At 44.3% G+C, this 26,496-nt stretch overlaps 1 protein-coding gene across 1 annotated transcript; it reads left to right on the forward strand.

Moving 5' to 3' along the window:
* The first annotated feature begins 4,705 nt into the window (after positions 1-4,705).
* Positions 4,706-25,108, forward strand: LOC149284843 (early estrogen-induced gene 1 protein-like). Its single transcript, XM_089496119.1, has 11 exons — positions 4,706-4,851; positions 17,662-17,782; positions 18,562-18,591; positions 19,781-19,897; positions 20,214-20,260; positions 20,361-20,500; positions 20,701-20,805; positions 21,348-21,534; positions 22,616-22,737; positions 23,440-23,509; positions 25,063-25,108. Exons 1-11 carry the CDS (start codon positions 4,706-4,708, stop codon positions 25,106-25,108), a joined length of 1,131 nt encoding a protein of 376 aa, XP_089352245.1.
* Positions 25,109-26,496: the final 1,388 nt, after the last annotated feature.

Raw genomic sequence — 26,496 nt, forward strand, 5'->3', positions numbered from 1 at the left:
ACCCGAAATACAGCAACGCAATTAGGTATGTCACAGACACAGCCCCCGGGCACTGCTTTCAGGAGATTGGGGACGCAGTCGATACATTTTAGGGACAGTCACGGGTTTGGTGTAGGCGATAGTCACTCTACAGCGTTAGTGACAGGAAGTGTCCCTCACTGGGGGCCAGTCACTCACATACAGAGGCTGACACTCACAGTCTGGGGTTCTCACTCATTGGCAGGGAATGTCACTCACCCGCTTGTGGTGATTCTAACTGGCAGCGACTGTCACTCACATGCTTGCAGTGACTCTCATTGGCAGGAGCTGTCACCCGCTTATAGTGGTTCTCACTGCAATGACTGTCACTCACCTGCTTGTAGCGATTGTCACTCGCAGTGACTGTCACTCACCGGCTTGTAGTGATTGTCCCTAGCAGGGACTGTCACTCATCCGCTTGTAGCGATTGTCACCGGCAGGGACAGTCACTCACCCTGTTTTAGCGATTGACACCAGCAGGGACAGTCACTCATCCTGTTTTAGCGATTCACACCAGCAGGGACTGTTGCTCACACGGTTGTAGCGATTGTCACCGGCAGGGACAGTCACTCATCCACTTGTAGCGATTGTCACCGGCAGGGACTGTCACTCACCCGGTTGTAGCGATTGTCACCGGCAGGGACAGTCACTCATCCGCTTGTAGCGATTGTCACCGGCAGGGACTGTCACTCACCCGGTTGTAGCGATTGTCACCGGCAGGGACAGTCACTCATCCGCTTGTAGCGATTGTCACCGGCAGGGACTGTCACTCACCTGGTTGTAGCGATTGTCACCGGCAGGGACTGTCACTCACCCGGTTGTAGCGATTGTCACTGTCAAATAGCTCATCACTGGTAGACGGTCACATTTACTGGAAGTGATTCTCAGGAAGGTCAGTGGTCTTCAGCTTGCGGTCCCTTACTTTGGGGGTCTCAGGTTAATTATGTGGTTTATGATACAAACATGAACAGCTTTCTTTAACTCTTTGTTTGTGTTATCCTTATTTTTGATATTCACATTTATAAAATAGAAGAAAGAGGGCCCAGCGGGACTTTTAACAAAAAAAGTCAAATATTTAATAACAAATTAAGAAACAAGAGGTTTAAAAGTCAAATATTTAATAACAAATTAAGAAAAACAAAAGGTTTACATAAACCAAACAAACTCAATGTATCGGTCCCACCTGGGGGCTTTTATCAGGATAATTCATATATCTGGGCTGTTACATTGTTACAGATAGCGTTAGTAACCCTTTAGTCACTGCTATAGACTAGCTTTGGCATTTCACTTCGTGACTAAACATCATCATTGTCAGTAATCCATCTCGTGTGTCACATATGAGAGATGCCACTCTGTGCCATTCCTTAGGAGTCACTGTCACACACACTGAAATGTCATACTGCTTGGTTATGATGTCATTATTCTCTGAAAGATCAGGTTTTAGTTTCGCTATCAAAGTGCGGATCATCAGTCTATAAAAATCCCCCGTAGCCACGTCAGCTCTTACTGCTCGGAACGTGGAAATTCTAACACGGGTTGCGTGGGTTTTTAACTGGAATTGTTACATATTCGAGTTATATATACACTTTATAGGTTCCCGACCATACACTATAGGGGAAGCATGTGTGGAAAATGTGGAAAAATGTTCAGTGGCGTGGGCAATCGTTCTGTGCCAGAGGTACCCAAGTACCAAAATAACATTATAGCTGGGATAATCATACATGGGTCACAGAAAGGGCCACACTTGGTAAAAAAGTCCCTGGCCTTGTAGATGTACCACGTATAGTGTGAGAAGTGACTATGAGGGTGGGGAGTGCAGGGTTAGGGTCATCTGAAAGCCCCAAAACCAAACCAGAAAGCAAACTAACCTGTATACTGTTTTACTCCTGTAACCTTGGGTGGGTGATGTGGAATCTCTGGCACAGCGGCGGAGTTTTTCTCCAGCTCTGGCACAGCGCGGGGGTATTTCTCCAGCTCTGGCACAGCGCGGGGGTATTTCTCCAGCTCTGGCACAGCGCGGGGGTATTTCTCCAGCTCTGGCACAGCGCGGGAGTTTTTCTCTAGCTCTGGCACAGCGCGGGGGTATTTCTCTAGTTCTGGCACAGCGCGGGGGTATTTCTCCAGCTCTGGCACAGCGCGGGGGTATTTCTCTAGTTCTGGCACAGCGCGGGGGTATTTCTCCAGCTCTGGCACAGCGCGGGGGTATTTCTCTAGTTCTGGCACAGCGCGGGGGTATTTCTCCAGCTCTGGCACAGCGCGGGGGTATTTCTCTAGTTCTGGCACAGCGCGGGGGTATTTCTCTAGTTCTGGCACAGCGCGGGGGTATTTCTCTAGTTCTGGCACAGCGCGGGGGTATTTCTCTAGTTCTGGCACAGCGCGGGGGTATTTGCAGACTAAATAGACAATTGCTTGTAATTTCGTTCTTGACACGGCTCATAAACGGTTGTATAAACCTCACAGGCCCCCGGGTCTAGACTGTGTCTTTAAGGTATATGTGAACAATGATGGAGGGTAGTCCGTAACCGTTCTGCTGCTTCATCGCTGCAACTCTCATCACTCCTTTCAAGCCAAAAGTCAATACACGTAACAAGCCTGGCAATAATAATTTCATCCAATGTGCCCAGGAAGTAAACGGTTCTAATAATCTCATTTAACAACCGCATCTCAAGCTTCATGATATGACGTTATTATATTAGGCTCTCATAAACCACCAAGTGGAACAGCCTCCCAGCAGAAGTGGTAGAGTTTAGTACGGTGAATTTAAACACGCATGGGACGACTGATTAAGGTTTGAGTCTTTACAGCAGGAGAAACGGGTGACTAGACGGGCCGAATGGGTCCGATCTGCCGACAAATTTAGATATAAATCTAAAAAGGTATTCTGCTCGGCCTTTAATAACGTTTTAAAGCCTCGCTATTATGGAGGCTGCGGGTGGAGGAGTACAAGGGGAGCCTTTGTCCGTCCTGCATGCTGCAGATTATTATGCCGCTCGGATGCTGGCAGTGGAGGGTAAACGGGGGAGATTATAATGCAGATCTAATACGTAATGGTTTTAAGTACAGGGTCTGTCTTCGATTTTTTTTCTATTGCTTCTTCTCTTTTCCACATGCCTAACCCTTTGTAAACAAGAGAACTAAGCAACGGATCAGTTCAAAAAAGGGGCTATTTAAACAAGGGGATCTTGATTTTCATACCGGTTAGGCATAGACTGGAACCACGTCAATAAGCTGTGCTCCGCGTGGCTTGTGTATCAGTCTCGGGCTGCACGGTTTGTATGGTCTTTGTACTATTGATGAGGAATAGGATCGGCCGGTAACGGGTACAGACGGTTGCATTATCCGGTTCTCATATAGTGGCCGACATGTGACGCGCTTCCCAGCATTACTTATCATCGCGCATGTTATACCGTCACCTATAGGCCCTTCCCTGTATCCACCTACAAACTTAGCGTGTTCACAGTCTTTCGGATATACAAACAGAAACACGCGTGTTTGCGTGTCCCCGAAGATTCATCATGCTCTGCTCTCCTATACCCAGAGACATGTCCTCGTGCCTCTATATTTATACCTTTTGTGGTAAAATCCGGCGATGAGATCCTATTTTAGCCACTAGGGGCATTAAATTGTTAAAAACATTTCAGGGAGCATGTCGACGTTAACCCTTTTCGTCCCGCATTAGCCTCTTCTGGCATTTAACTTGTGAAGCTTTCCCTGTAGTGCTCAAGGATTTTTTTTTCTTCTTGTTTGAATATATATATATATAGTGTGTGTGTGTGTGTGTGTGTATATATATATATATATATATATATATATATATATATATATATATATATATATGTGTGATTTTATTCCCTGTGGCCTGCGAACAATTGATTTCATATTAAAACATATTTTCTATACGTGTGATAAGGCATCTTAATGTAGATGGAAAATGATATGGAAAGTAACAGATCTGTATCTGGGAACAGCTGACGTTTTTGTTTCCAACAGATAGTTTTTTTCTCTTCTGTGTGTTTTTCTGTCATTTTTTTCTCTCTCCATCCAGACAGTGATGTGTTTGTTTTGTTGCAGCTCTGGTGATGATGTGCGCTTGAGAAGGGTGCCGGAATCAGTGATCAGTGCTCTCCTCCCCCTCCACCTCCCATAGAGCCGGTAGAGGAGGAGTCTTTAGCAGCATACAGCTGAGTTCAGATTCCTGCTGATCACAGCCTCAGGAGGACATCAAGCTTCCCTCGTCCCGCCGCTCCACCGACCAACAGCCGCCGAATAAAAAGAACGGGGATTTGTAATAGACTCTATAATCACCGCTTATTGCTGAGAGGAGAGCGCCTTCGTCTTTTCACAGGGAAAAGGGCTGGAGAGAAAAGTTTTGAGGACCCCATCTCTGCTGGTTTGGAGCTTGCGGGTCCTCTCCTTCTACCCCTGGAGATGCTCCAAAGATTCTTCATCTCCGTGAAATCTTGGGGCATTCATTCCCAAGGGAGGCTCGGACACCCCAGGCACAGATACTTCAAAGTTGACGGAAGATAAATAAAACCATATTTGTAAGTTCTGAACTTAAGTTTATTTTTTTTTTTGTTTTTCTTTAAATCCAAGGACTAACATTGCTTCCTACCCCGAGCCATCTGCTTTTTTTAAACCCGACGACTTGAGGTTTTTTGTTTTTTTTCCCGTCTTGGGGTCACTCATGGCTTTCCTGACCAAAAAGAAGAAATTTAAGTTCCAGACCAGCTTTACACTGGAAGAACTGACAGCTGTCCCGTTTGTGAATGGCGTCCTCTTCTGTAAAGTCAGGCTGCTGGATGGAGGGGATTTTGTCTGCCTTTCCAGTAGGTAAGTACAGGCCACGTTGGGAATCAATGTTCTGCATGTGACCATTTAGAAACAATAAACAGGTCTGTCGTACTGGGATGGGTTGGTGGAATCATGAACTTTGTGCGGTCGCAGTCCCTCCTGATCGACGTGATAGCTCAATTAATTGTACGTAAATCTGGGTTCTTGTTCTCGGTCCATTCTGTTCCACTGACTTGATCTTTAAATTAAAAAAATAACAAAACAAGCAGCGAAAAGAAATTCAAACCTAGATGCTGTTGAGTTGCGTTTATGAAGTGTAGGCTCTGCAAACAGAGGCTGAGGATTTATATTAAAGTCACGAGGTTAAGGGTTTTGTTGTCTGCACACCAGGCGAGTCCACATGTGTTTCAGTACAAGTCATGTGTCTGCTTTGCATTAGGACTTAATTGAAATGGAGCATTTTAAGTATTGTGTCGATCTGAGTTTGAGTAAGCATCTCATGCAGTTGGTGGTGAGACTAGAAGTCCAGATGATAAAGAGGTACTCAAGGCCCTCGGCAACCCCCTGGGATTTTAGCAATCCAATACACTTCTTATTTTTAGACTGTACCTATCAAGTAAGTAACACGGCATAATTAATATTCATAACATCATCGTTTTGCCACAAAAAGGCTGTCAGAAGGAGACAAGTCGGCTGAAGTTCTGCCAGCCACAGACCCAAAAGGCTGCTCTGCTCAGAACTATGCGAGTAGAATACGATCTAGCTAAAAAATATAAAACAGGATACCAGACACGGAAAGGAATCTCTAAACAGCTATGAAGCTGACAGGTTTGTGTTATGAGTTATTTTAGCCATGCGTTCAGTGCAAGTGCCGTCACACTCAAACGGGATCGCTGTCACGGAACAACTCTCATCAGCCTTAACTAGCCTGGTGGGAGTTGTAGTCCACAAGCAGGTGGATAGTTGCTTTTTCAATGTACCTGCTCAGGTGAAACGGTGTACATTTCCATGACGTGCAGTTCACTGGCGTTAAGTTGTTCTGTACACGTGCGCACATGTATGGGCCTTGCCTCTGTTTGTACAGGTGAGGCCGGTACCTGCCGGTCCCAACCTGCCTTCACTCCCCCTGTTAGTTCATTCCACATCTGAGGAAGGCTCGGCCAGCGGCGGTCTGCATAGGAAGACATCTGTCATTCCAGGCATTTCTAACCTGCAAGCAGCGTTGCCTTGTTACCAAGTTGTTGATTATAGAACTAAAAAGACATTTTTGAGATTCTGGCAAGAAATCAGATGAGAGGAAAGAAGATATCGTGTGCTTTCAGTGTAAATTACACCTCAATACTCGACTTGTCAATCTGGCTTTACATTATAAAAAGTTAAAAGCCACATGCTTATAATATCTATATATTGGCATGACAAGTGCAATAAGGCTTATCCCTGAAAGTGAATGGGTTAATGGTGCTCTAACCACAGGAGAACACTATTGTCCTATTATTGTCCTCACTTACATCCTCTTTTTTTTAATTAGGTTCTTCATTGCCTTTTGTGTTCAATGCAAATTCTTTGGTCCTTTTTTTATTTGATTCCGTAGAAGGTTTAAGACAGCAATGGCTCCTAAAACTTTACTCTGCTGCATGACTTATATTTAATACATATTTGCCCAACCCTAGCATGTTTTTTTTTTTTTCTCAGACACTCCTATTATTAGGGTTTTTGTAAAAAATGTACCACTCGTTATAAACGACCTTTTTATTGGCATCTGCGCGATCGTTGCGAGAAGGGTGTACGCGGTTTAACCTATAAAACTCACTGCAATATTTCTTAACATTTCTTAGCAAGTGTTATTGCAACAACAGGTAATTACGTAACACATCGAGCCCTGAAAAATATTTGTTCCTGTTAACAGCTTCTCATTTATGGTCCTCGGCTGGTAGCACTGGATACGTAGTAGCGTTTCTACTTTCGGAGATTCAAAAGGAGATTATCTGCCATATGCGATCCATGTTTTACTCATTATGTATCAAAAACATAACTTTGGACCTCAACTCTGCTGATGTGGAAACCTTGGCATCCTTGTTAAAGTGGAATGAAGATGATTTCCTTGAAATATGGGTTTTCCAATGCAAATTCTTCCTACGCTTTAACTCATTTCTTCCCAAGCTGTTCTGACAGCAGGTGCTTCCGTTCTTCTGTCCGCTTATGTAGCGTTTTCACCGCTGTCGGGTAGGACCAAGCCAGGGATCTTGATATTTGACCTCTTTTAAATAATATATTTCTTGATCATTTTGTAACGAGCAGAAAACATCCTCTTTACCGTTTCTGTGAGCATTTTGTATATTCGAAGAAAAAAACATCCAAAAGGAACCTTTTCTATGTTGTATTTAAAGTAAGGGTTGCACAGTCATTATTTAAAGGGATTCAACAACCAAAGGTGAGTCGCTTACTGCGCGGCACCTTTTCTACCTGTCCCAATGGGCCGCGGCACCTTCTATCTGTCCCAATGGGCTGCGGCACCTTTTCTATCTGTCCCAATGGGCCGCGGCACCTTCTATCTGTCCCAATGGGCCGCGGCACCTTCTATCTGTCCCAATGGGCCGCGGCACCTTCTATCTGTCCCAATGGGCCGCGGCACCTTCTATCTGTCCCAATGGGCCGCGGGACCTTCTATCTGTCCCAATGGGCCACGGCACCTTCTATCTGTCCCAATGGGCTGCGGAACCTTCTATATCTGTCCTAATGGGCTGCGGCACCTTCTTTATCTGTCCCAATGGGCTGCGGCACCTTCTTTATCTGTCCCAATGGGCTGCGGCACCTTCTATCTGTCCCAATGGGCTGCGGCACCTTCTATATCTGTCCCAATGGGCTGCGGCACCTTCTATCTGTCCTAGTGGGGAGAACTATGCTGGCGGAGAACAGGGGGAGAACAGATGCTGGCGGTACAGTACAGTACAGAAGACACAAACCAATTTTAAGCAATTGAGAGCTCAGCGTCTGAGACAACTACCAGCACTAGATATTAATACCATGTAAAACGGGACACTCTGGGTCTTGGGGTTTGGCAAGGTCTGTATTGTATTAAATCAGTCTTGGCAATGCTAAGTCTTCTGAGATCTTTGTGCGGGAACATTCACAGAAATACCCAAGGGGGGGAAGTACATCAGTTCTTGTCCGCTGCAAGGTCACATGATTTGAAGATCTGACGTTGAGGAACGAAGGGAAAAGCTCAAGGCAACTGGTATAGTCGTTCGGTAGACGTGCCATGTCTGGGATATGTACAAGGCTATCCCGAAAAAGCAAAATGTATCAGGTGTGGAAAACCAGCTCTCTAGATTGTCCAGTTGTTGTCTCTGGTCCCATTTAGCTATGCTTCTGAACATGTTGCTAAGCTCAGTACGTGCTGAGTTTACAGAGGTGTGTTGGCAGGGCTGCTCATCACACATAATAGGTTCTGCACTCTATGTTCAGATCCTTAGATACCAGGCTGGAATACCTGACGTTCTTTCTGACGTCCTTTCTCATTCACCTTGAAGGTTTTTGTTTTTTAGGTACATAAGGTCCCCTGCCAGGGAAACCAGATACATTTGTTGTTTGATTCTCTCCGCACGTCAGCGAAGGGTGTAGCACCTTTGCCAGATTTAAACGTTTAGCAATTGTATGCACAGAAAGGAATCCTAATCTGGTACGTGCAGTTCTCCGATATAACGTCGATCATACGTGTCTTCCCCGGAACACTGAAGTGGTAATGGAATGAGGAAGGAAGGCGAATGAATTATTGGGGCAAATTGGTGTCCATCAAAAACCAAAGTTGTTCTTTCTCCAGAGTCAATGCATATTTATTAATGATGATATTAGACACATGTAATACATGGAATCATCTCAATAGTTATAGTCATACAGATTAGGGGGCCGCTAATGTATAGAAGGTAAAGTTATTATTTATTATTTATTGTTTTATATAGTGCCATCAAATTCCATAGCGCTGTACAATGGGATTAGAACCGTATTACCAGCATGTATATGCAAATATATGTGTGTGATCTGTAACTTTGTCCTTAAGTAGGATGAGTACTTTCATATTTGTGTGTTTATGTGTAACATTGTGGTTTGGCCTTGTTTGTTATGCAAAAGAGCAGCCTTTGTTTCGTTTACAAGTTGCATAGTCTTTCCTGCCACCATTATTTCGGTCTATAGAGCCACAAGTTATATACCACGTCCATGAATAAATGTGATGTGATACTGTGGGCTGGCTACGTACTATGCTGAGTAATACAAATACCGTTTTTTGGAGGATTTCCATCAATTTTTATGTAAATTACAGCCATTTTTATTTGTTAGACTGAATAATTGATCCTGTAATCAATAGAAGAGATGCCTTCTGCATTATTCAGCACTTACACCCCTTATTATACTACTGTTCAAAGGTTTGGGGTCACTTTGCTGTTTTCTGGCTGTAACATAATTGCAAAAGGGTTTTCTGACGATCAATTAGCCTTTTTAACTTAAACTTAGATCAGCGAACACAACGTGCCATCGGAACACAGGAGTGATGGGAGTGATCTTTGAACGCTAGCGTATAAGCTAAGTATCACCTTTTGGTGTCAGTTACATTTTCTCGCTTCTTTTTCTATGGCACAATGTCAAATGGAGAGATTGAACGCCAGAGTGTGGAGTTTATGGCTCCACGTGGGAAGTGTTGGCTATCCTTGCGTGACTGCAGAACAGCGGGCCGTACTAACCCCTTTGTACGGCATCATCCGTGTTATCTCTAACCACATGTTGATTAAAACACCACCATAAAAAAATAAACCCACCTAGTCTCCAGCGCCTCTGGGTTTTGCGTGTCGTCATTGTGTGCCTGTTGTGTTCCGTGCAAACATTTGCTATCTCACTTGGCTCTTTGAATTCAATCAGTTGTGTAACATATAAACAAAGTGCGGTGTCAAAGCTGTTTAGTACACAGGGCTCCTTTCAGCCCACCTGTCGTGGAACTAATTGGCACCTCTGGCTGTCTAACGTAAGACTTGTTTAAAAAAACGTCCTCTTGGGTCGATCGTATCGGCCCTTTTTTTTCCCCAGGACCCGTATTTCCCGTGCGGCCGATCAGCACATGTAGAGTGCTGCCCTGCCGTATGTGTGGTGCGTGTCGCTAAATAACCTATTCCCATCGGTGAATTCATACGTCCCACGTTTGTCGTGGAAAACACGGCTGATTGGTCACCTTAAAAGACACCAGATGTGGCCAGATGGGGATGGATTGCTTAACGGTAGGTTTATTTTCCCCGCTACGCTTGACTTCCCTCCATCAACTAGAATTTGCAGCCAACTGGGATGGTGAGGCCACGTTCATTCTGAAACACACTAATTAAAAAAAATATATATATGATATTATCAGTCCGATAAAATAAAGCCATTAAACCCAAATGTAGACAAACCTATTACTTTTACTTTCAATAAATGCTCGTCGGCTTTTTTTTAAACAAAGCCATGTTCTTAGATGTACCTTGCGATATTAGCATATCATCGTATTCATTCATTGTGTCGTTTCCCGCAAAGGTATCAAGTCTGAATGTATAGCCCATTGTTATAGTTTTATCAGTGCGTTTCCTTGAAGATAACTATAGATATATGACTGATACGTGCTGGTAAAAAAAAAGGTGATTAAACCTTTGAACGCACGTTGTAAAGTTTCAGGGTCACTCAGCTGTTTTCATGGAAAACAAGGAAATTTGTAACATAATTGTAAAAGGGTTTTCTAACCATCAATTAGCCTTTTAAACGTAAACTTGGATTAGTGAACACAACGTGCCATTGGAACACAGGAGTGATGGAAGTGATAAAGGGCCATTGGAACGCAGGAGTGATGGGAGTGATAAAGGGCCATTGGAACACAGGAGTGATGGGAGTGATAAAGGGCCATTGGAACGCAGGAGTGATGGGAGTGATAAAGGGTCACTGACACACAGGAGTGATGGGAGTGATAAAGGGCCTTCCATTAAAAATCAGGTTAATTTAACCAACAAAATGTGCTTTTCTTTACAAAAGAGGACATTTGTAAGTGACCCCAAACTTTTGAATGGTAGTGTGTATGTGATGCAGGTGAGCTGGGTATCATTAATGCTTTGCTAGAGGTGTCCAAACCCAGGGAAAAGTCCCACAACATCTCAGTCCTCTTGTCCTTCCTCCCTGACTTCCTGTTGTTTGGGAAGTTGCTGGCTTTATCATAAGAATCCTTCCTGCTATCCGGCCCCCGAACCTCGGGCCTGGGGGAGCTTATCTCAGGAATGTGCAGTCCCTATCAAACTAGCGAGCTGGGCCACCCCCTCCGCTGCTCTCCTACACGTATCAACACCTACGTGCATTCACAAAAACTCACACGCTACCGAGGATTTATAGGAAACCTGATGACTGGCAAGATGCGTGTTCCCTAAAGTAAAATCTCTCCTGGACTGAAGAAGGGTTTGCCCGTAGCTTGTGCCCTGCAGCGTTCCATATGATGTCTATAGGGAGCTGACTTTGATAGGAAGGGGTGCTACTATGTTTAGTTTCTACTTCCTACCAAGATCTGCGGCAGAGATTCTGGGTCCCGTTAAGACCGTGAAAACATCTCGGCAGAAGGACTTTGAGAGACCCTGACCTGTCACGAGTCACATAAATGCTGGGCATAGCCCGATTCAAAGAGAGAAACAAGTCCTCTCTGGTCCTAAATGGTCTGGGAGCCCCAGCTTAACCAGAGCAATAAAAGTAGTGCCTACCGCTGGCACTTGAGTCGCCTTTCTCCACTGGAACCCATCATGGCTGTGGAAAGAAGCCATTTATTGATCCAAGTCGCTTGGAGTGTTAATAAACACATGAAGTATGGAACTGTATGGACTACATCCTAAGGGGTGGATAATAGCGCACGCGGTGGTGCAGCGAGACCGTATATACAGGTAGCCTTCAGCCTGTGCTAATGTGAAAAAGGAAATGTATAGAACGGGGGGAACCCCACGTAAAACTTTCCCTTTGGGAATATGCAAATCATCTGATAAATTTTATTACCTAATTTTTTTCTCTGTCTGGACACGGCTTTCCTTGAAATTGCAAAATCATAATAATTTTATGGTAGGCAGCTAAATGAAGCGTGTTGCATGACACACCAGAAACGAATTGTATGCGTGTCCCAGAGAACAGCCCTCTCCAGAATTAACCAAAAGCTAACCGTAAAGTGGTTTGGATCCTCGGCTTGCCTTAATCTCTCTGGCTTCTTCTGTTCCTGTTCATGCTTTTTTCTTTCTTACTCAAGTGGCTTAAACCGATGCACTTTGGTAATATTGTGCACTTGTGACATCACCGTTTGCTTGTATAATGGCTAGCTTGGTATCATGGGCTATCAGCAGTTTATAATGGGCTGTTCATTATTAGGCATACCTGGGAGCATTCAGGCTCAAGCTACCTGGAGCCCTCTTTTTTGGGGAGGCTGTTCCATTGGCATCAGTCGGCAGTCCCGTTGGCATCAGTCGGCGGTCCCGCTGACGTTTCATGCAGGGCTAGCCCCACACTAAGGAAAAAGTGGTTGAAGGGGGAGTGTGCCGCGCCGCCAGTCCCATGTTTCAGCTTTCTTACCTGCTTTTCTTCATTGTAAATGTATTAATACTGGGAAAGAACTGAAGAAAGTCTGGATCTCACCCTGCAGATCAGAATCTTAGCTTCACCTATTGTAAGAAGCGCTGTGGAAATTGTTGGCGCTATGTAAATAAAAAGTTAATCATTGAACAAAGTACAGGAAGGAAGTTTTTGGAGAAATGTCACAAGGGGCAATGATCTAAAACTAGAGAGTCAGAGTCTTAGAAGTATTGTAAGAAAGTCTTACTTTACTGAGAGAGTGGTAGATAATGGAACAGCCTCCCATCAGGAGTGGTAGAGGCAGTTAGGGAATTTAACCATGCATGGCATAGGTCAAGTATGAATGAATGTTGGACTAGATGGGTCCTATTCTCTGTCAAAGTCTGTGTTTCTAGAGAACTAGTAGCTTTCCATCTAATAACCCACTCTAAATCTCATAATCCATGGTTCATGGGGGGGGCTGTAGTCTATTCCAAGCTGGAGAACCACTGATTGCCCCCCCCCTTTTTTTTTTTTTTTAGCAAGGTCTAGCATAGAGATCTGGGCCTAACCCCTCCAGATCAGAATGGAAGCGCTAAGAAATGTACCGACTGAAATCTGACACCGACATGGGGGGCTTGGAGGGAGAAGGCGAGAGCCAAACATCTGAATGCAATTAGCGCAACACAGCCCTGCACCTTGTAAAGCCCCAGCACCAGTGCAAAGCCTCCTCCTCCATCCGCGTGGGCCCAGTGCTTTGTTATCTCCAGCTATTTTGGTGCTAAATACCCAAAGAAAGGGGAAAAAAAGGTGAAACAGCAGCACAGTTCCAGTACAGCTCAAATCACCATGGTAACCAGAAAATCTCTTTGCGCAATCTCCCTATAACCCTTTCTATGCCATGAGACGGGTGGAGGATAGTTTCGAAGCTTTGTGCTGAGCACGAGTTAGGTTGGCCAGATCCCGCGCTCGTGCTATGGTGTTACAGTTTGCTAATCCCTAATTCTTGAAATGTAAGAACATCTCCTTTGCATTCATATTGTCCTTTTGTACCCATCTGTCACCTCTTTGTGATTGTACCCAGCCCCCTCCTGCTTCATGACCCCGATTCAAAGGTCCACTGGAAAGGTGTATATACGGAAGCTGAACGAAGACATGGCTCCGGAACGCTCAGGTTCAGGGCCGGATGGTATGATAGGAGTTCAGGGCATCTTTGAAAGGAATCCGAGAAGAAAGAAAGTTAATTATGTATCACGTGCCACAAACCTGTGGCCGACAGACAGGTTAAGTAACAATGTTGCTTGCTGTGTCACCATTGTGACCTGTCCTCTGGTGCAGTACTGTACAGGTCGTATAATCCATACTATTGTCATTACTCACCAAAATCTGCATATCAATGCATTCTTATCCTGGAATCCTCCTCCTCTAATAAGGTGACATATAGAACATCAGCAAAGGCTGAAAGGTCCAAGCCCTCTTTACACGTAAAGTGCATGTTGGAGCCACGCGTTTGTGGAGACGTTCCTTAGTTGTTAGATTATTTCATTTTTCTTACACTGTGTAAAGTATAAGGATCTCTACAGTATCAAGGCTGTTTTTACATCCAGAGATGTTTTGAGGCAGCGCTGTCACTTTAAATGGAAAAGGCGACGTTCGATGAATAATGTAGGAACTTTGTAAAGATGTACGCTAAGCCTCCGAGAGCGAGGTTCATTACACTTGGTGAGACCGAGCCACCGTCGGAGCAGTTAATGGAGCACCTGCTGTTTGGGAGCAGGAGCGTTCCTGAGTAGATATTTCCCATGGCCCCATCTGCGAGTACAGGGATCCCCGCTCTGCCGCTCCCAGTGGTCCCGTACCAGGCAGCTGCCCCCTCAGGTCCGCTCGGTCACACTGAGGGGATTGTGGCATCCTCCTTGACGTCCCTTTGTGTTCTCCAGCAGGAGGAGGGGGCTGTTATTGTTCTGCAAGTAGTTTGGAGAAATTCCATCCAGCTTGTCCATAATGTGGCTTTGTTTTCCCAAACAGGCTAGGCCAAAAAAAAAGATCCCACACATAGGACCGAAACAGGCTAGAGGGGGGCAGTAAGATTGCTGTGTTTATGGTGTTTCCAATCATCAAAGATTCGCTTCTGTAAGAATCTTGAATAGGCCAACCTTTTCTGGATGGATCCCGGCGGTCGGTAACAGGTAGAATGTCTGAATATGTTCATATCATGCGGTTTGGACTCGGTGTATATGTATGATCATATACTTTTCTTTAAACAACTTTATACTAAATGTTACAATTAACAGTTATCTTCTACTTGCACGTATTCCCTAATGCGTCTTTTATTATCTTACCTGCATCGCATCCTTCCTTTTCTAAACTCGTTGGCCTAGAAACTACCAGTCTACAGAGAACTTACCTTACTTACGGGAAATGCATCTTTATATGAGTGTATACATGCTTCTAGATAAAATAGTGAAATAGGGGTGTTCTATCGCTTCACTTTTCTTAACAAGAGCATGGAACCCCGTCTCACTTCTCTATACCGGCTTCCTGTTCGCTGCAAACCACAGAAAAGGCTTTTTTTTTTCTAGTCTCACATTTCAATGTCCTGTCCTTTCTCCTGCTCTCTGAGGTCGGACTTTGACCTTCTGCAATCCGTGAAGAATTTGAGGAATGTGTTCATTGGCAATTTGTTCCTCCTCGCAGCCCTAGGAATCTGGATTGTCCACCTCTTAAAAAAAAATACTGTTGATTTGGAAGGAGATCAGCTGGGTATATCTGCCTGAGAGAACCTGTTTGATTACGCGGGGGACATAAATACCCCCCCACACACACACACACACACACATCTAAGGTATTATGTTTACAGTTCTAGATCTCTCATGACTTCTAATAACACTTCAGACCAACGTTCCCAGCCATGTTTTAGCGCATCTATGGAGTCGGCCTTGACATCACCGGAGAAACAATTGAAACTGTTATGTCTTGTGCTAATTATATCAAAAACTGTCACAATAGCTCTTTGTGTAAGACGTCCACACGAAAAGCCTTGTGCTTCAAGCGTAAAGTATTATTACTATGTTAGTCCACTCAAAGGTATTAAGGATCTGGTTTGCTAAGTCAGCTTCAGGCTCTGTAGGACCAAACGTCTCCGTCTCAAGTCACCGGTCCGCGAGATGCTGTATCTTTGGGTCATTAATATTGTTATATATGATCTGATGTAGATAGCTTAACATCTTACACGGAATAAGAATCACCTTTCTTCACCAGGGTTCTGTCCCCATGTGTACAAATCTTATTTATTGATTGTTATTAGGAATTAACATATGGAATTCTAAAGCGAGGACCGTGCATTGTTCTCATACTAGCAGGGAAACTGGTCAAGGTTCTAGATTGCACAAGGACGGATATAAACACCGGGGTCTCGAGATGTAATCGCTTCTATATGATGTCACATCAACATGTTTTAGTGCTGCGCAGGCTCTGGTTTGATCTTAGCCCCATATCCTTGGCTTCTTTCTCTAACCGACCAGTTTCGCTGCTGAACTTTAAGACTTTTTTTTTTGTTCCCTCACATTTTCCATCACACGTTCTTCCTGCGAACAGACATGATGTTTATATTGATTCTGTTTCAGATGCTCATTAGCCGACTCTCCCCATGCACCCAAGTGTGTCCCTTAGCAGCGGAGGGAGGGCGACGTAGGCTCCTGTTTACGCTTCGCTGGGTCCCCGATGGCCGGTTGCATCACGTTGCCCTTATCTTATCTTTGTTGCTTAAAGGATAATAAGATAGATAGGGGTAGATATTTATTTCCCCTCCCTGATCAGAGCTTGAACAGCTTAACCCCTTTCGTTGCTAGAATTTGAGGCATCCGTTTTTCTGTTTTTAATCTTCTTTTTATTGCTTGACGTTCATGTGATTGTTAAAGAGACAGTAAAGTCCCAGAATGAGTAAGACTTATTGTGAAGGCAATGAAGGTTCCTATTTGTGTCACAGATCATGAAATAAACATGCGTAAATGAATATTCGTTATATATCGCTCACTTCTTTTATAAGCGTTCCTAGTGCCGGTAGAATAGTTTCATGTGACGCTTTATAGCCTCTCTCTCTTCGGCTCTACTTTTAGTATTCTCAGTTTCACCTTAATTTGGTACACATGGTATATAAATGAACCCAAAATGTATTATCATAATTTATTTAATAATAATAATTGTGCTGCCCGTGATGCTCCATTGACTACTCTAATGGTCTTTGGATGACCCGTCACGGTGGCTGCATCATGCGGAGGATCGTGCTGAGAGCAGGGGCTCTGCCGGCCGTCTGACGGGAGTATTTCTCACCTGAGATTGGAAATCACCCACCGATTCCTAGCAAAGGCCACAATTTATAGAGAAGGACAGCAGAGGTTGAAGCAGTCGCTGGGATCGAGATGTTCTTCTCAGCCCCTGTACTTGCCGCTAGCTGCCTGGTGGGTTCTCATGGGTTCATTGGCCTTATCAGGTTCCTCAAGGAAGTCCTGCTTAGACACGACTCGGCGGCCTCCCGTCACCTGCTGTCACGTTTCCGCGGTTTGCCGTTCATCGTGAACTTTGTCACCAGGCGGAAATAAACAAAAAGAAGCCAACATTTAGTGCGATTAACAATTACCGGTCATAATGAATGAGATAAGCAGGGGGAATGCCAGGGTCTGTCGGTCAGGATCTTGGGCAGAATTAAGCAAGCGCCAGATGATGTTACTGTTTTGTGTAAAGTATGTATATTATTAAAGATAACCGGATCGGGATGTATTTCTTTTCTACTTCTCCTTTTTTAAGGCAGCTGGTGTGGCAGCAGAGCCGCATTTTCACATCAGACCTCATTGTTCCGGAATTTTTACGTTTCGTTTTTTATTGGGCTTTTTCAAAAAGCAATTACAAAATTACAAAGTCTTGTGGTTTTGTGTAGTGACAGAAATAATGAAAATGCATATTTTTTTAAACTGGTGTTAGTTGATAACTTTTATTGAGCCAACATAGAAAAAGATGTAAAGCCGCATACGGACATTAGAGGTCTCCTCCTCAGATGGAATGACGTACGATGCGATAGAATTTATAAATAAAGGCGGTTTTTCGTATTTATCATCTGCCATTGGCCACACCACCTATTAATTTTGGACTCCGTTATTCATAACGCCCAAACGAGAAGCGTAACTGTATGTTATATTGGTTCTTGGCTGGTTAACCTGCTAATAGTTACCGCTCTTTGGCTTATCTTGTCAACTCTCACCCCAAATGCAGGGAAGAAGTGCAAGAAAACTGCGTGCGCTGGAATAAGAAGCTGACCTTTGTCTGCAAAATGAGCGCCAATCCGGCAACCGGCGTGCTGGACCCGTGCATCTGCAGAGTCTCTGTACGCAAGGTGAGCGTCCGCCCCGCATGTGATCCGGGGGGTAAGGGAGACTTTTGGTGTTTGCATGTCCAGGGGCAAATCTTTGGTCATGTTCCCTAAACAGTATCCCCCCCCCCCTATACACCCAACAGGGGATTTGAATCTGAGCTGAAGGGGCCTTGTACTCCACAATGGCATTTATTTATTTGTTCATTTTTGGACCGTTTCACTAAAAGTATATATATAATTGTGGCTGAAATTACCAGGCACATTTCCAGGGATCACGGTGAGCAGTCAGCACCACCGGTCCTGCGTCACCTGCTTCCAGTCCAACTCATTCAAACGGAAATCACTGTTTTTCGTGCATTGTGTGTTTTCAGAAATACCCCGGCCATATGTTTCATTCCGTTTCTGTTTATTGCTGTTCTCGGCATGTGTGATAGATTTATGTCCGTTGCGTGTTAATGGAATAAGCCGTGGCGAGATCTGTGTGGTGTTGGCAGGGTATGTGGTATTTCTGCGTTGCGTGGGATGCTTTTTCTATGATGTGAGGCGCTGCGTGTGAGTTGCTTTGTATTCGATGCGGTGCGTGTGTGATTATGTGGGTTGCCGTCTATACCGCAGAGATTTGAATGCGACAGAATTATTTAACCCATCGCCAGGGACCTCGCGTGCAGTTTAGCAGACCGTTCCTTCCCAGGCTCAAGCCCATATAACAGCTGTCCATGAAGTGTTTGGTGACGTGAAGTTCATGATGTTTACTGTGTGCTGTCACAATGGAAATCATAATCTGTCTTTTCCTGTTACAGGAACTAAAGGGTGGAAAAACATTTTCAAAGGTAAGAGGGGAGGCCATCAATCTCTCAGATACTCATTCCCAGTCCTCTCCCTGGAACTTATAACGTAGAATGCCCCATTTCCTACTATATGTGAAATACAAAAACAGCATTATTGACACACATGGCAGCTATAGGGTTAAATGCTTGCTTTGATTTTCAGTCCTACATGTAGATTTGTTCTCGTTGCTTTACGGTCCTGATGTCACAACGTGGAAGCCTTTCCACCTACACCATCCAGGTCGCTTGCATTTGTCATCCATAGCTGTCCAGTTAGTCACTCGGACGTGCGCTGGGTTATAGTAATCTCGGTGGGCTATGAGTGTTTACAGGGCTGCGAAAACAAACCAGAAAGGATTGTTGCGCTGCCGATTCCTACGGTGCAGGAAGGGTTAGCGCTCCACGTGAGTTTGTCACAAAGTCAAACAGCAAAGAACAGAAAAAAACCAGGGTCAGCAGCTTGGAGGAAGACGCTCAGGGTAGAGCATCCTTCCAGCACCGGCCTCTTCCTCCACGGGTTTCCTGCCAGGGTGGTGGATATCAGGGGCACGGTGCCAATAATACAGCGTGACGCAGTCTGGAAGTGGTGCGGAAGCTTACTGAGGGTATCCGTATATAAAGGGACGCTCCAACCATCGCATGCACTTGATATGGTGTCCCCCTTACTAATGCACAGGGAGATCCTGCAGAATCCCCCCCATATACATCCACCCCTCCCCCACTCCTCCAGCTATTTAAAATGCATTCTTCTTTGTTGGGGCATTAAACTTTCCCTATAAAATCATTGTCCCGCACACTCCTGCGAAGCCCAGCATATTTCTCTATATAATGACTAAAGCTACTTGTAGCACAGGGCTTCATCAGCTTGAAACAATCCGTCAAAATACCTTTGAGACCAAGGTAAGGGAGTTGCCCGTCCCCGTCGAGATTAAAACCCTAAGAGTTTAGGTCAAGGTCTGAGACATACCCGGAAGGTTTTTTGAGGTCTGGTGCTGGGTGTGAGTCAAAGAGAACGCTTTAACACCCCAGATTAGGACTGCACTGAGCGTCGTTTGATAATAGCACCGTTTCCAATCTCCTTGTTAAAAGATTTAGGGAGGCGTGACGCGCTCTGCAGAGGTGCTGCTTTAGATGCGTTCGGTTTACCTGCCTCCATGATAAATAACCACGTCTTTTGTGTTCGCGTTTGCAGCTGGGCTTTGCCGATTTGAACCTGGCTGAATTTGCTGGCTCTGGCTCCACCGGACGCCGCTGCCTGCTGGAAGGATATGATACAAGGAACACCAGGCAGGACAACTCCATTCTGAAGGTAACATAGGCCACTGCGCTGTCTTCCCCTGTTCTTTTATCATTCACTTTTCCTACCTATACAAGACCCGCTGGTTGACACCTTCTTCGTTATGAAGACAGTCTCTCTGTCACACCTATCCCAGGTCTCCCCCAGCTTATCTTATCCTGCTTGACCAGCCACAGTTCTTCTCCCGGTTTTCTTTTTTCCCCTGACCAACAACACTGTCACATACTCTTTTTCCTCTCATCACATTCTTTTTGCTATCTTCCCTTCTCTATATTCTATTTCTGAACCCAAACCCTCTCCGTGTAAACAGTACCCCTTTCTTTGGCAGGTCACCATTGGCATGTCGCTGCTGTCTGGGGACCCCTGTTTCAAAACGTAAGTAACTGTAATTTTATAAACATATTCAAACAAAAAAAAAAAAAATCCTGAAATTTAGCTTAACAAGTTTGTTGACTAAACTTAATTTATTTTCCAGACCTCCTTCTACAGCCAAAACCGTTTCTGCTCCAGGTCAAGACTCTTCGCTACAGATGACCTGCAAAGGTGAGGGTACAGTGCGTTCCACCAGCGGCACAGTGCGGCAGAACCGGAGTCGACAGGCCATACTCAGCTCGGGTAAGATGACTTGCCTACTCCATGTGCCCTCCTCTGAATAATCACCTTCAATTCCAACAATACATTCCAGAATTTTGTAGCCAATGATTCTGGGACTGACGCCAGATACACCAGCTGTATTCTTACTACCAGCGTGTTATTTCTTCATCTCTCATGTATGTTTTTTTTTTTTGTTTTTTTTTATTTATTTAACATTCTAGGGGTTTTTGAAGAAACAGATCAAAATCTTTCAAGTCCGGAGGAAACGTCCCACTCTGGACATTCTCGGAACTCCAGCCAGGCCAGCCAACAATCCAAAGTATCTGGTAATTAATGTGTTACTTTCTCAGAAGGACGGAATGTCTGCCAAATCTTTATATACAAACTGCAGTGGCTCCCAGTTTAGGGAAAACGCTCATTCTAGTATTTAAGGCACAATGTCGATGTCTATCATACCCTGAGGAGCATGTTGAATTAGACACCAAATTTTGGTGGAACTGTAGGCGTTAGCACCTCCCAACTGAAATAGCTGTACAAAAAAAAGACAGCACTCTAAAGTGACTATGATGGAAAATAAAGCTCTATAAAGCACGCTTATTCTTGTTTTGTGGTCCCTTTATGTAAGTGTAGATGGGGCAGTGCCTGTTGGCCAACATCCCTTGGTGGTTGGTTGGAAACCTCCTCTGTTTCTCTTGTAAGGAGCTGCATAGAACCAAGATGGAGAGTTCTCGATGTGGAAGGGATAAACTTTATATACTATCATATAAAGAATATTTTTACTTTATTAAATCTATTAATATATCTAAGCAGATGCTTTGTTCCTGTTGAATTTTGCCTTGATTATTGAAGGCCTTACGTGTCTTTGCAGGCCACAGCTCTGAACACTCCCGCTGTTCCAGTGTGTCGGATTTGACTCATAGACGAAACACGTCCACCAGCTCCAGCGCCTCTGGAGGAGTCAGCCTCACAAACGATGGACCTGATGAGAGAGAATCTAAGCCTGAGAAGCCTCCTCGGCCTTTGAGACCCCCGATTAACTTAGACAGACAGTCACGGTAGGGTATAGCAATTAGCGGCATGGTTCATTTTTAACCATTGATGTTAGTTCCTCTTCAAAAAAAAAAAAAGGAAGTACTATTAACTGTATCAATGAAGTACCCTAATGGCACATCCTAAAGTTCTTCAACCAGTACAGGTGGCTACTTCAATACCTCAGGGATGTTGTTCAGCGATTATAAGAAACTGACTGTTCCAGCTGTGCTCACTTGAGTAGGTCCTGTATCAGGTTAGCTGATGACCAATACTGAGGACTTTAATCCTTTTCCGGTTTAATTTGCCTAATGTGATTCGGCCTCAAGTCTGGCAGACCCATGACCGCTAAGTAACATAATTATTTTACTATTTAATTATTTTATCGGTAGCTGAGATGTAATTTTTACACCACCCAAGCTCTCTGCAGATGCAAGACTACAAAACATACCCTGTCTTTCAAATGTCAAGCCCGTGACAGGGCTGTGAGTGTTCCTCTCCGTTCTGAGCTGCTCTGTGGAACTTTTGATGTGACTCAGCCCTGCCTGAGTCAGACTGGAATTTTGGATGAGTGCTCCCTGGTCTCTCGAGCCAAGTCCCGTTGACACAGAACAGCGCGTGACTTTCTGTTTTGGCTTTTTAGTGACGGATCATATTATACGCTCCATACTGCCCTGAGGCATAATTTATTAATGCTGTCATGTCAAAGTTTAGGTTTTTTTTTTTTAAGCCATTCTTAAAAATTTTAAATGGATGTTAAAACCATAATGACCAGTGGAATTCTTCAATAAGCAGGAGCATTCTGTTGGTTGCTATGATTAGATGACTTTTACTTTGCACAACAAACACAAAATGTGTCTTTCTGGATAGAACGTGGAGTAAGAGAGTGCCTAAGTAGATACCTTAATGCTGTTATTGAAATCAATTTACTGAAATGTACTTATTTTACTGAAATTTGAGTTTGAATGTGTGTTCCTGTTGTTCGGTGGGATTTTGTGTGTCATTTCCATTGTTACACAACTCTTGAAGCTTTCTCTTTTTTAAACAAACATCTCCTTTTTTTATAGTTTTATTTTTAAGTTCTTTTTATTTTTTATACTCGTGCAGGAGAAAGAAAGATTCCGTGGAAAGTCACCCAAATAGGGTAGATGACACCAGAATTGATGCTGATGACATTGTGGAGAAGATCATGCAAAGTCAGGACTTTACAGATGTCAGCAACAATGAAGGTAAGCGAGTCAGACTAAGAAGATCCATAGGTTTGTGTTTAAATGTACCCTAAAGGTACTGTTAAACCGTCCTTTACCTCATTAACCCTTCCCTTTGCATTCTCTAAATGCTCGTTACCTTTGCTGTGATCCTTTTGGGTCGATGGCTGTCCCTGTAGTACTAGCTGTATCCTCTCCCTGCCCTGTCATATGAATAACAGTCGGGAATGCCGTTTCACCTGATGGATGTGTATCCGCAGTCATCTACAGGAACAGTCTGTAGCGAGTAGTGGCTGCAGCTTTTAACTCTGGAACGGAGAAGGGGGAGATCGGCCAAAAAGCCCAGGTGGCTATCACAGAAAGCTGACTTTTTACCTCCAACAGCAAAGTTCAGGCCAGGGCTTGTTGTCAGCTCTTGCCCCTTGTGATGATAACAATATTAAATGACATCACTTTTTATTCCAGGCTGAGATCCAGTAATTCTGTCTGCCTTTATGAATGTGTGTGGTAGAGGGTGTGCTTGGCAGTGCTGTTTCGTTTTTATTTCAGGTTTATTTTAAGGATACCCACATTAATTTTGTCTCCATCCCTCCCTTGCTTTTATTGCCAAAGCACCACTGTGTGTAATAGTAAACCATAGACCAATATCTTCATGCCTTGTTCATTTCCCAGTATCTCGCGTATAGGTTTCTCTCACAGCTTTGTATCTCTCTTTTTATTTAGACAGTCACCTGAGGCTGTTTGTAAGCAGAGACGGGTCAACCACGTTAAGCGGGATACAGCTGGTTAACAGGTAAACAGCTTCAATGTCCTACAGATCTGTAAGCCCGACATTAGACAAATACTAGTCTAACAGGCTTTCACGCACTTTGAGGCTTTTTCGGCAAGTGCTAAAGATTATGCAACTCTGGCTGTATCTGTCACTAGGTGAATGGAATATGGGTGACTAAAAGGTACACTATATGGACAAAAGTATTGGGACACTTGACCATTACACCAACCGGGACTTTGAGGACATCGCATTCTAAATACATAGACATTAATATGTCGTTGGTCCCCCTTTCCGCTCTTCTGGGAAGGTTTTCCACAAGATTTTGGGGAGTTTCTGTGGGATTTTTCCCCATTCATCCAGTAGAGTATTTGTGAGGTCAGGCACTGATGTTGGACGAGACGCCCGGCTCCCAATCTCTGTTCCAGTTCATCCCAAAGGTGTTCGATGGGGTTGAGGTCAGGGCTCTGTGCGGCCGGTCGAGTTCTCCCACCCCAAACTCATCCCACCATGTCTTTATGGCGCTTGCTTTACTGGGGCTCAGTCATGCTGGAATAGAAACCGATCTTCCCTAAACTGTTCCCACAAGGTCGGAAGCAGAGCCTTGTCCAAAATGTCTTGGTATGCTGAAGCATTAAGATTTCCCTTCGCTGATTCCAGTAATTCAGAGGTGTGTCCCAATACTTTTGTTCATATATTGTATCTCCCCAGCAGTTACTCATGGCTATTGTCAGCCATTAGCCGGCATAAGGTTTTTGGAGGATCATGGAAGTTGAAGTCAAGCAAGAAAGATCTGATGTTTTTTGGGGGTTTTTTGTCCAAAAGTAAGCCGGAGTAAAGTCAGGCTTCTCTCGCTACAAGAGCTATGAGAGGAACTCGATGACAGCATGAGAAAGGGTCAGATTGCAGTCTGTTTAAATCTATTAGCTAGAGAGAAAAAGACAAGCAAGGGTTTTTTTTTTTAATAAACACAAACAAGAAAGTACATTTGTTTCATGGTCTTATAAATGCTGCTTGAAAAGTATGGGAAGCATAAATGCTAAATATTCACTTCCATACTAGAGAGGAGTTTAAACGTTTCATCTGATTCTGATCGCCTCGGTAACATCCTTGCCTTCCGGGGTGGTTTTCCGCGGGGCAGCTAATTGCATTCCTTTGGTTTAAACATCACAGGATTCCCATGGGAAATTTCTTTTGCTTTCCCATAGTCCACATTAGTGACTTTTTTACTCAACACCTGGGTCATATAACACTTTTAGTGCTAGGAGGCCATACAAGGCAGTTCTTTAACTTAACCTATAAATACTAACTTCATGGACTTCCTCGAGTCTACGCAGTGTATATTGTGCCTCTTGGGCGTGCGCGTTCTTTGATTCGCTTGCGGCATTTGAAGTGTATGCTATCCGTAAAACAGCCAGGTTCCCATGCCAAGTTCTCTCAGGTAGATTGAACTAAATTACGTGAACCTAATATGGTAAAAAATGTCACCTTATGTATATGGAGTGGGATTCGCTGCCGCCAAGCAAGTAGTATGTAAGAACTTCTTGTATAAATGCCCTTTTCTGTCTCCCTTTTAGGATCTCTGCCGGAGTGTTTGAGCCAGTGGTGATTGAAATCCACTAAGTCCTGTGGAACCAGACAGCACTCCCAGAATCTAAATGTTACCATTCCGGGTGACGAAGCTGGGGCTTCTCCGCGGATGAGAAGAGACAGGACGCATCAGGCTTTGTGCTTTGTAGGGTTGGATCCCACCATAGGCCTCCCTCGCTCAGGTCCGCTCCTGGCACTCGTCCAGATGATGTCCACGACTCCCTCACGTTTCTGCTATCCAGTGTGTGTCGGCAAATCCGCCTGCTTCTAATCACTGTGAATCTAACCAGGCTTCTGAAAGAGCCGCTGACTCCAAATGCTCAGCATTCCAGACTCCACTCACAGCTCCTTACTGCCGTGAGCTGGGGCCAAGCATCCCATGAGCTGGGGCCAAGCATCTTTTCCCTGCATACCACTTTAAGCTAACACTTTCCCTTCGTATCTGGTTACTTTTTTGAGCGGTGGTTTGTAGGCAAAACGTTGCAGGGAACATTAATAGAATTATATGTGCACCGCGACGTGACGTTGCAGATCCAGGAGCTCTTATCAGTCCACAGAAGACAACCATCTTTGGAGGCAGGAAAATAAGGGAATAGGTTAATAAGTGTTCCTGGCAACAAAAACGATACACTCCCTGTCCCAGACATAAAGTTTAACCCCTTAAGGACAATGGGCGGTCCCTAATCCCATTGAAAACAATGCATTTTGAGCCCGTACATGTACGGGCTTTGTCATTAAGGGGTTAATGGCAGCATCTCATTGATTTATCTGCATACAGCTAGGAAATTTTTACAGATAATCACAGGTCAGGCTACAATTCTCAAATATCAAAAAATCAAACACAAGTGAGCCTTAACTGCAAAGGCAGTCATGGGTTAAGGCACTCCAGCTTTTAAATTTCACTGAAAATGCAGCCTTTCTGGAATCTTGGGTTAACAGATTCATTTCTGGGATATTAGCCTGCAGTTTATTAACCTTTAAGCTTTAGGTTGAGTTTAAATCTAGCCCGCCGCAGTAATGCAGAAAAAAAAAATGTCCGCGTCACCCAAAGTTCCTGGATCTGCAACCTCATCATTTTGGTGTTTGCTGTATAATGTATATATTTACTGGGGTTCACAGTGAGCGAACAGGTCAGCCTTTCTGCCTCCTCTTACTACACGGTACTATTCCATTGCTCCTCACAGCCCGGCTTAACGACTTTCTCCTTAACGACCTCGCCACAAGCTACAGAAAGAAGCCAGTGCAGAACAGAAGCAAATCCCTAAATATGTTAAACAGCGGGACTGTTAAGGCAATAAGGCACCCTCTGGCAGGGGCCGTGTAATACAGCTGGTCTGTAGACACCCTCAAGTAGGGGGGTCACATAACACAGCTGGTCTGTATTTAACTCCTAAGGACTCCGCGGGAAGGGGTAACGAGAC

Source organism: Sceloporus occidentalis, unplaced genomic scaffold (genome assembly GCF_023333645.1).
Source record: "Sceloporus occidentalis isolate IW3139 unplaced genomic scaffold, rSceOcc1.0.p SCAF_87, whole genome shotgun sequence".
Classification (NCBI taxonomy): Eukaryota; Metazoa; Chordata; class Lepidosauria; order Squamata; family Phrynosomatidae; genus Sceloporus; species Sceloporus occidentalis.

Coding starts and splice junctions, on each gene's coding strand:
- LOC149284843 (XM_089496119.1), top strand. CDS start 4,706: ATGGCTTTCCTGACCAAAAAGAAGAAATTTAAGTTCCAGACCAGCTTT. Junction 18,592..19,780: donor GTGGAAAAACATTTTCAAAG/GTAAGAGGGGAG, acceptor TCGCGTTTGCAG/CTGGGCTTTGCCGATTTGAA. Junction 20,261..20,360: donor GGGGACCCCTGTTTCAAAAC/GTAAGTAACTGT, acceptor TTTATTTTCCAG/ACCTCCTTCTACAGCCAAAA.